The 17495-nt window shown below is 33.5% G+C and overlaps 1 protein-coding gene across 3 annotated transcripts; it reads right to left on the bottom strand.

The window, feature by feature from the left end:
• Nucleotides 1–999: 999 nt before the first annotated feature.
• Nucleotides 1000–5051, bottom strand: LOC113760698 (probable apyrase 4). Of its 3 annotated transcripts, none has more exons than XM_027303376.1 (6): nt 4547–5051; nt 3937–4049; nt 3464–3589; nt 3207–3304; nt 3012–3097; nt 1000–1248 (listed from the first exon to the last, which is right to left on the bottom strand). In XM_027303376.1, exons 1-5 carry the CDS (start codon nt 4668–4670, stop codon nt 3067–3069), a joined length of 492 nt encoding a protein of 163 aa, XP_027159177.1. In that variant the 5' UTR covers nt 4671–5051; the 3' UTR covers nt 1000–1248; nt 3012–3066. The 3 variants fall into 3 exon arrangements, with proteins under 3 accessions (XP_027159177.1, XP_027159178.1, XP_027159179.1); XM_027303377.1 differs by having other exon boundaries at nt 3479–3589; XM_027303378.1 differs by lacking the exon at nt 4547–5051 and adding an exon at nt 4465–4540.
• Nucleotides 5052–17495: the final 12444 nt, after the last annotated feature.

Genomic DNA, 17495 nt, shown 5'->3' with positions numbered 1-17495 from the left:
ATAATTGATCACTCTTTTTTGTGGAATCGATACCTAATATCCGTTATATTCAGTAAGCAATCTATATACTTGAAAAAAATAGGGTAATTAGATTTATAAATTTGGAGCGAAAGATTATACCTCACCAATTAGTTTTAATCTAAGGTCATTAGTGTTTCTAGGATTTAATTTTAATATCTGTAGAAAGGATTCGAGAATATAGGGCCTTGAAATATGTTATAGATGTATTTTATGTGTAAGTTTTTCAAGTAGTTTTCCAATATGAAATTGGTAGGAATTGAAATTCCTAGATCACATAGAGGACTCTTTGTTTATTTTGAAGTCTACTAACAATATTTTGTTCTCTACTTACTACAGAAAATGCTATGCTAGGTTGGGTACTTTTTTTGGCATGAACTTATGATTTCATTAATAAAATTGCACTATCAAATCATTAACATGCTACAAGTAGAACAACTTCTAAGGTTCACTACAAGAAATTTGACCTTTTGTGACAATAGGAAGTCATCACTAAAAATTAGAAAGTCGTCATTATATGAATATAGTGACGACTTTTTCCATTGTCACATTGTTGTCATTAATTCTATGTCACAAATGGGTACGTGTGACAACCTCTACAAAGTCGTCACTAAATATTATTATTTAATGACGAAGACTAAGTCGTCACTAAAAAATAGTATTCTGTGACGAAGTTTCTTGTCACTGTTTCCAAAATTTTTTTGTCATAAAAAATAGCAGAAGTCGTCACAAATTTGAACGTGCACAGTGACGACTTGAACTTGTCACTCTCACTCCTAGTATTCTGTGACAAGAATAGTCGTCACTTAGTGAACTTACAACTTTGTGTACAAGAGCTGCAATTCTATTGCATTTTCAACAACCATAGCAGAAAATTGTGGCTCGACTAATGCAAAAAACGATAGTAATTAATGTACAATGAACCCTCAAATATATATATATATATGGTTATAAACATCTCTAAATTCATCAAAACACACATTAACCAAAATGGGTTCCAAAGCCCACATTAGTTCAAGTACTAACAGCCATTATCCATCCAAACAATAGAGTACTAAATTCACATCAGTTCAACTAGTAATAGCCATTACGCATCCAAAAAAACAAAGTACTCTTTCCAAACAAAAACATAGACTAAAGCAGCAATTTGTGTCAAACTGAAGTCATCTTCATGAGCATATCCAAAAGCCAACCTTTTTCATCTCCTCAAGAGCATTTAATAGCATTGTACTGCATTGAAAGAAAAGTATCATATGCATTAGAATCGATTTCAGTCAAAAAAATGCCATTACAAGCATACACTATTGAATTTGAATGAATAGTCATACTGAACAAAAATCCAATTAAGTCAATATGATAAGCTCCCACCAACATCATGTACAATGTCACACCACAGGACCATACATCCGCAATGTAGAAAATAGACAGCAATTACAAAATGAATGAAGACCTTCTTGAGACAAAACTATTTAATGAGCAGAAAGTAGGTAGCAGTGCATGCCTATTAAGCAGGAAGAAATGAACTGAACAAGCATAACCACTAGCACAAAGTTTACAAGATACTTGAGACAAGGGCCATATTGCTGATTTAGAAGAAACAGTACAAGTGATCCTTTGGCAGCTTTGGCTGACTCTTCTTTCCTACTAAGTTAGGTGCTTCATGATAACCGGTCCGCATACAGTTTGAGACTTTGTATCTTAGAAATTGTTCTACTTAACTATTGCCTTTGATCTTCATCTACTTTGCATCTGGTTTATCTGTTGATATATGAAGGTGGAATTTGGACTTTGTTATAAACTTGGATTGAAGCTCCAAACTTCAATCTTTGGATTTATCTGTTTTTTGTTTCTTAGAAACGGAGACAAGGTCCATCACTTTTCTTTTTCTTTTTTGGTAGTTGATTAAACAGCTATACACTTTTTGGGAAGATAACAATCAGAGCACAAGATTTGGTAGAATTAAAGGCTTCGTTGTGTAACTTTTCATTTTTCAGATATTCATAAGTCAAAGTTTGACAAATTCTAAAAATCCTCTCTCCTTTTTAGATACACTTTAGCAGCACTTTTTGTGTAGTATCATATATTAGTAAGCTATTACCATCTAAGTCATCGACAAGTTAAGCGTGCACAAATAAGGATAAATGAAAAAGTAAAGTGAAAATTTCAATTAAGCTTCACTAAAATCACTAAAGATTAAAAAAAATACTTTTTCCTTAGTGTATCGATAAAAAAAAAATCAGACAAATATTGATCTAATAGGATAGTCTTCTAAAACTATGCTTACGGTGCTTACAAAGCCAAATAAAAGGAAGGCTACTGCAAAAGATACCAGTTCGGAAACTAACCAAAACTTGTCCATAGAAACCAGAGGAATACATCTAAATAGGATTACAGTCCATAACCATTGTTTGTACATTCAATTGTTTCATCTCTATGTGGGAGATGCAACATCAGATGTAACTGAGGCGGCATAAAGAATTTTCCAAACTTGGAGAGAATCCCTTGAGGCAAGGTTATTAGATGTAGTCACAACTCAATTTTCTCAATATAGTGCTCCAATTTGTCTCAAGAAATATCAATGGCAAGAGATACAAGAACTAAATTTTAGACCAACTCCTCTGACTTAGCCATTAACTTATCTTGTAGCAGATCAGACATGAACAATTAACTGCACATGTTAAATGATGTCTAAACACAATTGCTAAATGAAAGAGAATATTAGTACTCATTACATAGCCGTTTAGGTTGCAGCTGATTCCTTCTATAAGCATACTAAAGATGTTTACCAATGCTATGTAAAGGTAAACAATATCATTTTAGTTGAATAAAGACTCCACAACTAAAGAGGCTACATTTTCATGCAACAGTTGAGATGGATAACCAGCATGGATTGCCAAAAATGTTAACAACCAAATGATACTTGAATCTTTAATCATCCTCAGAAACACACATCACCAGGAAGGAGATGCAAAATATGTTACACCAGAATTTACCTTTTACCAGATTTGACAGACCATTTTCCTTCAAACTTCTTGAAATCACCATCAACTATCGAAAACTGGAGTTCACGGTCATTTGCCTGAATAAATTTCATTTGCAAATAGTTAACTGAGATAAAGTTATCACATTGGAATGCCTAGTTACTGCTACCTACTCTATTAGAATGAAAATGCAGTTTAACATCTCACATTATATTACTTGCAATAACTACTTTGTTGTCTTTGCCTTTTGTAATCTCACAAAGGTTTAACAAATCACGTATCACCATCACAAGAAACTTGTTTTCCTGCCACAGTTGATGCAAAAAATAAAAGTAAGAAAATGGTGAAAAAGAAAAAGAACCACAAAACTGAAAGTTATCCAAACACAAGGTCTCATTCTGAGAAGAAAGAAGCCAGAAAATAGTCACTCAGCGAAAAAAGACTAAAAAACAGGAAAAATATACAGCATAAAGCAATACACTTGTTCCTCCATCATTGATCCTGATATAGATCCTATTGCCCAGCAAGGTATTTAGGTTGTTCCATATCCAATCCTCACTATTCAGCTGTTTACTTAACTTCCTCAGCATCTGTTAACAAGATTCATCATACATGTCAACACCTTTTTTAAAAAAATTTTACATGTCAACTCCTTGAACAAATATAGAAGAAAATCATAATAACTATAGCAGTTTCGACAAGGAAAGATTTGAGCCCCATCATATTTAGAACCAAAATAACAATACTTAGTTTGCAGTTTCAGTTGGCATTACAAATGTATAAGAAGTCACCATTCATTACCCTAAAAGCTTCACCTATGAGTAGAAGAAATACTCAACTAACTAGAAAAAATTCAGACATGAGTTCCACATAAGTCAGTGAATATGAGCATGTCTTAACTATAGAAGAACCTAACAATTGAAAATAAATTCACAACCTGAGCTGCAGCACCTCCAAGTTCAATAATACCAGTTGTTTGCTTAGGATCACCTCCTACAGTGCCAAGGGCATAATTAGCAACGACCCAGGCATATACACCTTCATCAGAACCTAAACAATGGATCATCCAACTTTAGACTTTCAAAATATAACAAGAATTAAATGCTAACAAAACTAGTTTATAAGAATTAATATGACTAATAAAAGCCCATATAGCATTGCCAAGCTATTAGATAGGAAATGCAGCAGTTAGCATGAGACCAACATCCAAGTACATTTTACCCAGAATTCAAAAATCTGAATCTACCTATAATCTGGCCTTACTTACTTAAAGTTCAAATTTTGACTCCTTAGCAAGCACATTGTCACTTGAAGTTGAATAAACCAAAAAGATAAGCAATAACAAACACCTAACAAAGAAGTTATATCCACTCAGACAGGGTTGCAAAAGTTCACATTCTCAATGTCCAGATACGTCACTAGCATACTAACTAGAGCAAAGCACTAGAATTTCCAACACTCTTACCATTGATTATACAAAACATGCTTCAAAATGCAGATCAGAGAACCAAAATTAAAAGAAATCCACAAGCCAAATGGCATCATACCGGAAATAACGGAAGCCCAATCATCGTAAAACCTGAAACCCGAGCCCCTCAACACGGTTCGGCAAGCCTCCAAAATCCTATCTTGAACTCCTTTCTCCAACATCCTCAAACCAGCAGTTGCCATTAGCCTAATTTCAGTCTCCCTCCAATACTCCCGAGGTACCCTTTTCCTCCCAAACTCCACCAGCTCCGCCACCGCAGAAGCAGCCCTCTCCGGCTCCTCCGCAAAATCAGACAACCCTGGCTGTCCTTAGCCTTCTTAGCATCAAGGCAAGCCCCAATTTTCTTGAGAAGACTGATAGCATTGGAGGTTTTCTCCATGGCCTCAGCAGAATCGGAGATCACACAGGGGATTTGCAGGACAGACTCGATTCGGTGGCTGCGGGCCATGACAAGGGAAGGCACTGCAGAGGCGGCGATGGCAGAAACCACGGCATACCATTTCTTGTTAACTGGGACCTGCGGTGCCAATGGTGCCAGATCTTGGTCGGAGCAAACATGCGGCCGCCGCAGCATATGTTGCCATAGACACCCTGGCCAGCACGGTGAGTGCCACCGCCAGGAACACGAGAGATACGGGAAACAGCGAGACCAACACCCTAAGACTCGGCGGAGGTCTGGTGGCCGGCGGACCTAGAGACAGCGTAGGGTTGGCGAGAGTTCTTGGAGATGTCGCGATGAATGTCTTGCTAAAATGATGTCCGAAATTTTTCTAAGTGTTATGAGTGTTTTTGTTTAACTCTTGCTAAAATGACGTCGTTTCTGCTTCTTTTGTTTACCCATCTCTACTCGTTCAATTTTGTTCAATTTTTAGCTTCCCCCGCCTGTACACCAAATTTCAGCTTCCCCCGCCTCTACTCCAATTTTGAGCTTCCCACTTCCATTTTAGCTTCAGCCAAAAAATAATGCTTTCAAGTGACTTTTGTACTAACTATTTGGACCTTTCTTTACAAAAACAACGCCTTCTCTAGTATATCTCTTTTTCTTTTCTCTATCTTTGTGTAATTAAAGTTGTTTATTATTTTGAGTTTTTAGCTCATAAGTTGTATTAAAACTTTATTTGTTGCATTAAAACTTTAGAATATGAAAATTTAGTGTTTTTTGATAATGTTGTTTACTAACACAGGTTTTTTTTATCTCTACAAAAAATTAATGTCCAAAAACTAAAAAGCTTATTAAAAATACGTTTATGATTCAAAAAAAAATCTTTTGATGCAAATATTTTTGGTATTATTTTAATAATTTTATGAATTATGTACGAATTATGGTTTGACAAGACCTAACAATACTGTTTAGTTGATCAAATAACCAAAATAATTTGCTAATACATGCATGATACACTAAATGTTTTTGGTACAAGTACCGATTCATAAACCATAAACAATGTGACTATTGTAATTAATAATAAACTCCAGTCTCCCAATTGGTTTACTAGTTAATAATAAACTAGTTGATCAAATAACCAAAATGGTTTACTAATACATGCACGAAACACTAAATCTATTTGATACATGTACTGATTCATAAACCATAAATAATTTGATTATTGTAAATTGTAATACATAACAAACTCCAGTCATGGAATTGTCAAGATTTTTACTTAATTTCATATTAAATTTTGTTATTCTGTTCCATTATTTTCACACTATGTTAATCAGTAATTTCCCATATGTTGTCAAGAGAACTAAATAAAGAATTCATTATATTTTTTAACTTTATAACAAGGTATTAGCTATGTTTGGAATAATTGAAAAATAGGAAAACATTGTTTTTTACAATATATACCTCATTTTGCTAATGATAAACACAACTTAAAGTGTAAAAGCATAGGGTGGCATAATAAAATTAATAAAAATTTTCTTTATCACATACGAGACTAATTTGCAAAAGATAAGGTGTCATGGTAAAGTTAATGAGATTAGTTTACCAAATACGGGGCTAAACTATAAAAGTTCGAGTGTCATAATATAATTAATTAAATTTACTTGCAGCATATGGGCCATATAGAAAAAATTAAGGTGGTATATGGGGTTAAAATATAAAAGTTAGGGTGTCATAGTAGAATTAATAAAATTTGTTTACAACACATGGGTCATATTGAAAAAATTAAGGTGGTATATGGGGTCAAAATGTAAAAGTTAGGGTGTCATAGTTGAATCAATAAAATTTATTTACAACACATGGGCCATATTCAAAAAATTAAGATGGTATATGGGGTTAAAATGTAAAAGTTAGGGTGTCATAGCAAAATTAATAAAATTTATTTACAACACATGGGCCATATTAAAAAAAATTAAGGTGGTATACGGGGTCAAATTGTAAAAGTTAGGGTGGCATGGTAGAATTAATAAAACTTATTTACAACATATGGGCCATATTGAAAATATTAGGGTGACATAGTAGAATTAGCGAAAGTGAGATGGCAATAAATTATTTGGACAGTGACGACTAGTTGTTGTCACTAATTTAGAACTGGCAACCATATTGTGACGATATTTTAAGTTGTCACTGTAGGACGAGTTTCAGTGACAACATATTTTCTAGTCGTCACAACGGCAATCTCCCGCCACATTGGATAGTTGCGCGCCATCCATATTGTGACGACTTATCTCGTGTTGTCACTGTTGACGGGTGAACCCACGATCAAGTATGACGATATTAAAAGTCGTCACTAAAGTTTTCAATTGTGACAACTTTCTCTCTTGTCGCAGAGAATGTTGTCACAAAAGGCCAAATTTCTTGTAGTGGTTAAAAATTAACAAAAGATATGACCACTAGCACCAAATTCTCAAAATTTTAGAAAGACTCCAAAACATTTTGTGCACATCATTAATAGTGAGTTCTAGCATTTAATAGTTGCAAGCCCAAATACATTTCAAGTTTAGATTGGGAAAAAAACCTTAAAAATAGCATTTTTGACAAAAAAAATGTTAAGAAAACATAGATCTAACAATGAAAACAAAGGAACAAACGAAGAAATCTCACAAGAAAAAACTTTCACTGGGAGAATCTTAGGTTATTCTAGGAGAGATGAAAATCCTCACTTTGAGTTCTCAAGGCCTAATTTTGCTAGTAGAAACATTAGTTAGGTAGCAGTGAGATCCTTGATTTGACTCTCAAACCTCCTTTTGCTCCTGTTACTTTCCCCATAAGCTTGTTATTACATATTAAGATTTGATTATTATCTGATTATGATACTCATGATAGTTAAAATTTTAAATTATTAAGCTTTATAGCTGCTATGCTTGTTTTGTGCTTTGTAAGTTGGAGATTCTGTCTCAGGAGCATGTAGATGTTCAATCCTGGCAGACACGGACCCGTGAGGGTGAGCTGGGATGGGCAACGACAATGACCCTCTAAAATTTCTTAAAATCACTATTGGACCTATTTATTTTTAAGCGAGTAATATCACTTTGGCCTCCCAAGTTGATAAGTTGTTTTTTTATCCCAACTTGATAAGTTATTTTGTATCCCCTTCAAATTTTGTTTATATAAAGTATCTTATAACAATCTAACTTTTAGTTAAATTTACTTGTGATTACTATTATAGAAAACAATCATTAGTAGCTAGTCTAGCTTTGAAATAGTAACTAATTAAAGAAACACAAATTTGTCTTTATGCATGTCTATAATTAACTAATCCTAATGTAAGATTGACTTGAATTAAAAAAATTAGTAAATGAACCACAAAATGTAAGATTGAATTGGATTTAAGGGAAAAAAAACTTAGAGTATTAGTGAAAAACAAACACAAAATATAATAGCTATTAATGTATTACAAATTGTCCATTGTCACCAAGTCTATTGAGTCTTTTAATGATTGATGCTTTACTTATACATTGATCAGATGACATTGAGAAAGGAATAATTAAAAAAAATGATGTTAATACAATAATTTATATTTGATCAAATGAAGGATCATAAAACACAAGTTCACATCCTTTGTATTGTTAGGAAATAAAATGATTAGAGAGTCTAATCTTATTACCTTGTCTTTTACAACTAAAAATATCTTATTACTAGTTGTTGTACAACTTTCATTTAAGTTTATTATACTTTTATGGGGAAATGTTATTTGCATTCAATTTTTTGTCAATTGCACTTCCACCATTTATTTATTTATTTATTATTATTTTTTGGCTAACCCCCTACACAGAGACAGATGCCACCCGAAATTCTATTCATATAACAAAATCAAACATTGCTCATGCACATACACAAGGTTTCAGAAAGTCCTGACCGTTCTAAACGAAGGCATTCCTAACTGATCTAACCTAACTGCCCCCGAGCCAAATGGGGCACCGAGCGTACGGTGTCGTAGATTCGAATATAATTCTAGGGATGAGAGGCTCCCTCATTTGATAATGCATCAACAACTTCGTTCGCTTCCCTAAAACAATGGGAGATAGTAAAAACTTCCGAGCCCATTTGCCATATTTGTTGGACTTCTCTCCGAATATGCCAAGGATAGTCCAAATGCCGCTGCAATATTCCAACTAGAAGTAACGAATCAGATTGGACACAAATTTGGCCAAAACTCTGTTGCAAATAGAACTGAAGACCAAGCAGAATAGCCAAAGCCTCTGCCCTAAGACTAGAAGTCTCGCCCAGATATGCTGAGAACGCAAGCAACATCCTTCTACTATAGTCACGTAACAACCACCCCCTCCCCCCACCACCACACACTCGCACCATTTATTTTATATTATAGTCTAATAAATGAAAATTATATAATAAACATGATAGTAGGAGTGTGATAACAAAAAGGGGGAGTGCAAATAATATTTCCCTGCTTTATTTGCTACAATATTATTTTTTTACATGTGACTGTTCGTCCCTCGACTTAAAATCTTGGGACTGTCATTGATCCTTGGTATGCAAGATAGGAGTGTATATTTAACTCTTAGCATCCGTCATTGAAAGATAGGGGAAGGTTCAATTGTTATTTATACTCAAGATTGATGGTTATTTATAAGTTGGCTTAAACATTACAGGAATATAGTTTACCCTCAGAAGTTACCTGGTTAATCAAGTCTTGTTTGAGAGAAAGTGAAGACTTTAAGAGCAATCTTGTGTGGTCTTCACACGGCTAAGGTTAGACTAGTTTAGATCATGGATTAGAGTTTCTGAAGAAATGTAGTGCAGTGCTTTTGACATCAGAAAGTCCCATAAAGAAAATCTTGCATGACTTTGTTTGATAATTCAATTTAGTACTTAAATTTAATGAGTTTAAATCTTAACATATTCAGACGCATTTAATAACAAAAAATAGAATATTTAAATTAGTTATGTGACACTTATTTTAGGCAAAACTTGCTTCAAAAATTTAGTAAAAAACTATTCATTTATCACTTAATGTGATACAGATTTAAATGTATCAGATTTAGGCCATGTTCGATAACCTAATTCAACACTCAAATTTAATCAGTTCAAATCTGAACATGTTTAGACGTGTTTGATAACTAAAAATTGAATATTTGAATTAATTAAGTGACACTGAATTTTCTAGGCAAAATTTGCTTTAAAGAATAAGTGATAAACTATTAACTTATCATTTAATTTAATATGCACTCAAATGTATTAGATTTAGTACTTAACAATTCATTAATTTAATGAATTCAAACTTCAAATTTCAAATTTTAGTTTTTAAACTTCAAATTTATCAAATGCATCCTTAATACTTAACAATTTAGTAATTTAATGAATTCATACTTCAGATTTCAAATTTTAGTTTTCAAACTTCAATTTTATCAAATGCACCCTCAGTATTTAACAATTTAGTAATTTAATAAATTCATATTTTAAATTTTAGTTTTCAGACTTTAATAAATTAAACGCACATCACTTAAGATCATAGATTTTGTTTTGCAATTGGGCTGGTTCTGATTGCGGATTGGACTTTGTGAGGAAGTAATGGTTTTCGGAAGGTGAATGTAATGCCCCAGATATGGGAAGGCTTGTTAACTGATAGTGTACTCCAGGTTGGGGTGGGATTGGGCTATGACTCCAGATGGTAATTGGACTTACAGATTGGGAGTGAAACTGAGCCAAGCAGACTTGGTTTGTGGCTACAGAAGTAGTCGTTTATATTATGGGCATTATGGATTGGATCTGGTATTGCTGTAACTACGGAAAGATTGTCCGACTTAGAGATGGGTGTGGGATTTAACTACTGATATTGGGTTGAGACCACAAAAAGAGTACTTTGCGAGAGGTAAGGACTAATTACTCAGTGGAAAGATATGGGAGCACTGATTACTTAGAAGTACTTGATGTGGTCAGTTCCTAATTACCATATCTTAGACCTAAAGTATATTGCCATAATAAAAAAAAGGACAAGAATTATATCTTTTCTTGAAATCAAAGAGCTGTATTTGCATTCAATATGTCAATCACGTAATTTGGTCTTAAACAGTAAGCTTCTTGCCTATATCAAATCGACCTCCCAATTTTTTTTCCCAATGCAATATCAACATGCTAATTGACAGCTTCTTTTTCCTTATGAATTCTAAAGATACAATGCAACATATGGATATATTATTTGATGTCTTGAGTTTTGGTGGCTTGAATGATCTGAAAGTTTAGTTACCATAAACATAATGAAAAAGGCATGGTATAAATATATTCATTTAGCTTTTATGAAGGACAACTAGATAGATAATACAATATAAGGTAATTAATAAATAAATAACAATATAATATGGATTAATAAAAATATATTATAAGTTGTGTTATCAAACTTGGACTACTTTAAATGGGAATTAAGTACCGTGTGGCGTTTGAGCACGGTTTTAAAACCCTGACAAAATCAAATGGTCCAACTAGCAAAATCATTGACTAGTTTACTTCTGGTTCGATTGAGTCCAAAAATCCATAACTCTTAAAAACCATTTTGACCTAGATTAACTCATCGGTTCATTTATTAAATTGTTGAACCAGAACAGTTTTAGGAAGACCGATTGGTTCATTACTCTTACTCATTGTTTGGTATGTCTGACTGCCCTAAATTGAAGGTCTTTCCACCAATAATGCCTTTCTTTTTATAATTATCTGGAAGAAAATTTATTATTCTAATGTCTGGTATGCAATTTAGAATGTAATGTCCATTCTAGTTTCAATAGTGGTATAACTAATTTTTAGATATCAGAAAGGAATACAATCTGTAAATATTTGACTTAATTACCTTGAAATATATTATAGAACATTACATCATTTTTTGTTCATTCGTGTTATATTATGTGTTTACCGTTGTTTTTTATTCATGCTATACTATTTATATGCCTTATATGAGGAATTTTGACTTTTTTTAACTTTAAGAATAACTTCTATACTTATTAAAATAATTCAACTGTAATATCATATTAATTTTTAAATATGAATCTTTATTGTATCTTTTTGTTTATATTAGTATTATAATTACAAGCTAATAGAAAATCACATTACATGAAATCAAGCATTCATATTCTATGTTTATTATGTTTTGACTATCTATATCAAGTGCCAAAAAATCCTGATACATGTGCACAATAGTTTAGATGTGACGGCCCCACCTCCCCCTAAGGCGTACCAAAGGGTTCGGCGGGTCGCCTGCCCAACTCTCGCCGGGACAGTCGTTCACTTCAGTCCTCAATCAAAACCAGAATAAAACCACAAGAAAGAGTATAATAACAATCCAAAACTTAAAGCGAAACTTATATACATTGCTATCTCAAAAGGGAGTACAAACATCGAATATACAATGGTTCTCAATTCTGCATACATCCAACCCGTGCCAAGCACTAGGGCGAGAACCATTACAAAATCAGAGTTCTAGCCTAAGCTAGTCTATACAAAGCTTCCGTCCTGGCTCGCCTTCCCCTGTTAAGGAAAACAAAACTAAAGGAATGAGTTAAAAGCTCAGTGAGGTTCCAAACACATAATCAAACTATCAATCCAATACATTAAACATAGAGTATAAAAAAATTCAAGAAACATTTACAATGAAAAGCGATAATAACACATTCATTAAAAGGATACGGGCTCACAGGGAGCCATTTATTCGTTCGTTCATTCGTTCTCCTGTCATTCCCCTTATTTCTCCAATCATTTGAAAATGCATTTTTGTAAGTAAAACCCTCGTTCGTTCATTCATTTCATTCACCCCCTCCTGGACATTGGCTAGGCTCCACCCGACAACAAGGTAATACTCGAGTATACCAAATATTCACCCAGGGTTACCATATCGCCCGATCGAGTCCGCTTCTGGCTCGAGTCGATCGGTAACGAAGGATAGGGCCCAATTCAGCCAAAAGGCTTACAGCATGCACAAGTAACGTTTCAATCATTGAATCATTCAAATTTTCACATTCATTTAGGTCGAGTGCGATAAAGTACACACTTGCTAGAAAACTCATTTTGGAAATCGTTGAAAGCACTTAACACATTATCAAATAACAACAACAAGCCATGAAATCAAGGAAAATATAACAAACAAGGAACACTCATCTATTTACGCAAAATAACGTCCAAAATATCCTTCTGGATAACACCCTCAATCACCAAGGAAGCCTAATATAATCAAAAGAACACATTATGCTTCAACCATCAAAGGTTTAAGTGATTCAAAGAAAATTCGAATACTTACTAGTACAATGTATACATATGAGTTTTAAAGTGAAAAGAGTACATTTAGATTTTACGGCCGAGGAAAGAAAAATAAATAAACCCTAAATTGACACCTAAAGCCTCGCTTGATAAAATTAGGTTTTGCGGCCGAGAAACCCTATGCAACTCTTCTTTGTTTCGAACAGAAAAGGAATAAATATTTGAAGTTCAAAACTTGACATTTGTAACTATGTATCATGCTTAAAACAGTTGTCACAATCACCATGCGGAAAAGTACAAGTTCAAATGGAATCTAGCTCAAGTAACACCATTAAAGAAAAGTAAGTCCAACGCATCCCCAAATCACATTTCAAATCTCACTTTTACTTATTCAAACTTCAAGAAAATAAACGGACAGCATTTCCCCTTAATTTCTTCACTTTCCATCCTACAATCAAACACCAAATCTCATCCCAAATCAAATACAATTTTACATACAAATCATAGGCGATAAAACACCTTTCGGCATAACAACTACAACCGAAGCTATACTTATCGGATGGAAACGAATCTTATGGCGTTTCGAAGCCAAGACATATACCCACATTTATTATGAAGACCTCCAAAGCCAAATCATTCATTTTCATGGTCAAAAATGGAAATCTCCACGAAAACAGAAATCTGTCCGCGAAATAGAGCTCATGGGCAGTCAAGGGTATTTTGGTCATTTCACATACTACAGTACTCCGATTGAGTTGAAAATTTACAGGTAGCTAGCTAACGCAATTACCAACAACTTTAATGTTTTGGGCAAGGGCTGATTCGGCCTCCTTCAAGGACGAACATGCAGTGCAAAAATCAGGGCAGATTACTAACCCTAAGCTGAAATTTTCCGCACAAGCTGAATTTTTTCGCAAATAACCGCAATTAACGCACAAGGGATCCATCTAACACAATTTAGAGTCATCAATCCAAGGCCAACCATAATCATCATATGAAAACAGAAAAATCCCAAAAAAATCAGAAATTTAGCTAACTCCACTTTAATCCATGAAATCTTCCACAAAGTAGCACCTATAACAACTATAAGCCGCTACTTATCAATTAATTGAAGTAAAGCGGAAGTTTGTAAGCAAAGTACCTTGACACCTCAAGAAAGATGATAACTTAGGGTTTTTCCTTCACAAATCCCTCCACTAGAAGCTTTAATCCTCCTTAGTAAGCAACTTGGATGGAGTAATTTGATAAGTCAACAGTTGAAACTCAAGATTTGAGCAAGAATTAAAGTTGAAGTTGAAGAAACTCTCTCTTGTTCTTTCCTCTCCGTAAATTTCGGCCAAGACAATGAAAATGGAAAGAAATTGGGTAAAAATTTGGTTTAGTAAAGGTTAAGACAAGTCCAAGTCAAAGTCAAGGTCCAATGTTTCAAGGACAAATGGCATCCAAGGGTTAATCCTCATCTTGTTGTCTTCCAATGGTTAATCCCTCTAGGTAACCTCTAATTATTTCCTAGCACCCTGTAAAATAATATTTCTTGATACAAAACCTCAATTAATCGGCAAAAATTTATCGCACTTAACATACTAGCGGGCCCCACATCCATAATACGCTTCAAACTTAATATGAACTAACTTAAACTAGGAAAATGATTTGAAAACTCTACTCACTTATAAAAATCTCTGAAAAATCAATATAATAGGGTATAATGAAGAAAATGCATGCGAGAAAATAAAATAAAATATTATGAAATAAGGAAGATTTACGGGTCCTCACATTAGAAAAACAATATCTTAAAATTAGCAAAGAGAAAAAAAATTTTAAAAGTCACTAGAATCATGTGTTAAAAAGATATGGTCAATTATTGATTAAATTGATAAAAGCCTAATATTTGGAAATGGAGTAAAGAGATGTACAAGGATAAATTTGACCTTAATAATTTTGTGCATTCTAGGATAAAGTTGAGAAGAGCTTTCTGGTGTGAAGTTAAATTAACTTTACTTCTCTTTTGACAAGTGTACAGGTTGTTCATGAGTGTAGAGAGGATTTAAACAAATATTGATTTCATAAGGAAGATTAGTCAATTATCGATATTTATCAAATTCCAAGAAGATATCAAATAAAGAACAAAAATCAATTAAACTAAACTCAACAAAGACAAATTCTTCCTAGGATTTAGATTTCTTTTATTGCTCTAACCATTCCTATCTTGATTAATTAATTTATTATTGTGTAAAACTATAGTGTATCTCCTAATGTTGTGAAACCACTTTTGCAAGTGAATCAGTCATATTAATAACTAAATTTAGTCTGCTTTCATGATCTAAACCTAACTAAACACTCATCAAAATCAAGAGATATGCAATTACCCTCTAAGCGATTCTTGACTTTCATGGGTAAACTCTTTAAATTTTATATTTTTATGAACTAGTGTTAATTAATAACTCTTGTAAATTAATTAACACTTTAGATGCTTTACAATCAAGAATCTACTAATTGCAAAGATTAAAACACAAGATATAAAATAACATGCATACAAGATTCATCAATCAATCAAAGATAGACATTAAACTAAAAAAGAATTAATCTATCTAAAACCTTAAGAATAAATAATAACAAAAATTAGAATAAAGAAAAACATGATAAAAGAAAATAATAATAACAATATGGAATTCATTAAAGAAAAGGGAAAGAAACTCTTATCCAATATAGACGTGAAGTTCCTTGTTTTTCCTTCAATCTTCCATAAAAACCCTAATTATGAATGAGAGAAAAGAAACTAGTCTATCCTACAAAATTCCTAAAAACTATTTCACATTGGAGATTTACATTATTTCTAGTCTCCAAAAAGCCTCTCATTATCCACCAAGTTGAATCGGAATTGGAAACATAAGTTTGAAATGTAAAAGTCAACAGTGGTTCCAACTACTTGGAGCAACCGATTTGGGACTAATTCACTCGGAAAATTGATTGGACTGACTAATTGAAGTACTTTTGCTCCTCTTCATGCTCTTTGATCTTGTTTCTCATACACTTATTGTCCAATGCCTCTCCCAACTTAATATCATCTTCAAATATGTTTAAAAATCTATAAAAACATGAGAATAATAGCAAATTCATCAATGGATTGACCATTTTTCTTAAACCATATTTCACTAGAAAAGTTAGTTAAAACTCTAATTTATGTGACGATCCCACCTTCCTCTAGGGCGAACCCAAGAGTTTGGTGGACCACCTGCTCATCTCTCGCCAGAACTCACTACAATACATTCTCAAAATAACCTTTCAAGCCTCTAATGAACATCATAGTTCTACAATATAACCAATAATTCGAGTTTAATTACAAACCAGAAATGAAATGTAAGATACACCACCAAATATCAATATACAATCTGTCTGTCAAAACACATGTGCAAGAGGATCATTACACACTAGTTCAAGCTTATCCACTCCGAACCTCCACTCCTGCAAGGAAAACAAATATAATGGGATGAGCTAGAAGCCTAGTGAGGTTCCCAAACAACCATTCAAGTAGTTAAATTACGGACATATTACATTTAACAACAACCATTCGAGGAAAACATTTGGAGCAATCAAGTAATAATAGCACACTTAGTAAAATGATACATGCTCACTTAGAACCATTCATTCATTCAATCATTTATTTAGTCATTCTTTATCCATCTCTTCCTTATAACTTCCAACATTTGAAAACAAAAACTCCCATGGTGATCATTTCATTCAGTCATTCATTTCAGTCATTGTATTTCATTCACTGGCCAGTACTCCACCCGACTTCATGGTCATACTCGAGTATACCAAAACAGTGGCCCAGGGTCACCAACCTCCCGACCGAGTCTGCTTCTGGCTCGAGTCGACTGGCAACGAAGGGCAAGGGCCTAATTTAGCCAATGCGATATAGTACACATGGCTTACATTCATGCATAAGTAATAGTCAATCATTTGCTCATTGAAAATTCACATTCACTAGGGTCAAGTGCGATAAAGTACACACTTGCCCATTGAAAATCCATTTAACAATCATTGGAAAGCATTTAACATTCAAACAATCATTTACAAACATTCAACATAGTCATTTATTGCACAAACATACAAGGAACGCTCATCAATAAATCACAATCGTTTCACTTCAAACCCCTGATTTGTCCTCTTGGATATGCTCAATTCCTGTGATCATATAATATATCAAGAATCTAACCACTTGTGGCACACATAAATGACAAAATGTAAGTTTCAAAACTTCACTTAGAAAACAGAGTAATTTGCAGGGTTAACCCTCATATCGCTTATCAGAAGTGCCACAGTTTCTTGTTCAAATCAAGGAAGAAACCGCATGTATGATAGCTTA

This window comes from Coffea eugenioides, chromosome 2 (assembly GCF_003713205.1).
Source record: "Coffea eugenioides isolate CCC68of chromosome 2, Ceug_1.0, whole genome shotgun sequence".
NCBI lineage: Eukaryota > Viridiplantae > Streptophyta > Magnoliopsida > Gentianales > Rubiaceae > Coffea > Coffea eugenioides.
The sequence above is the reverse complement of the archived record's forward strand: the minus strand, read 5'-3'. Positions and strand labels throughout refer to the sequence as shown.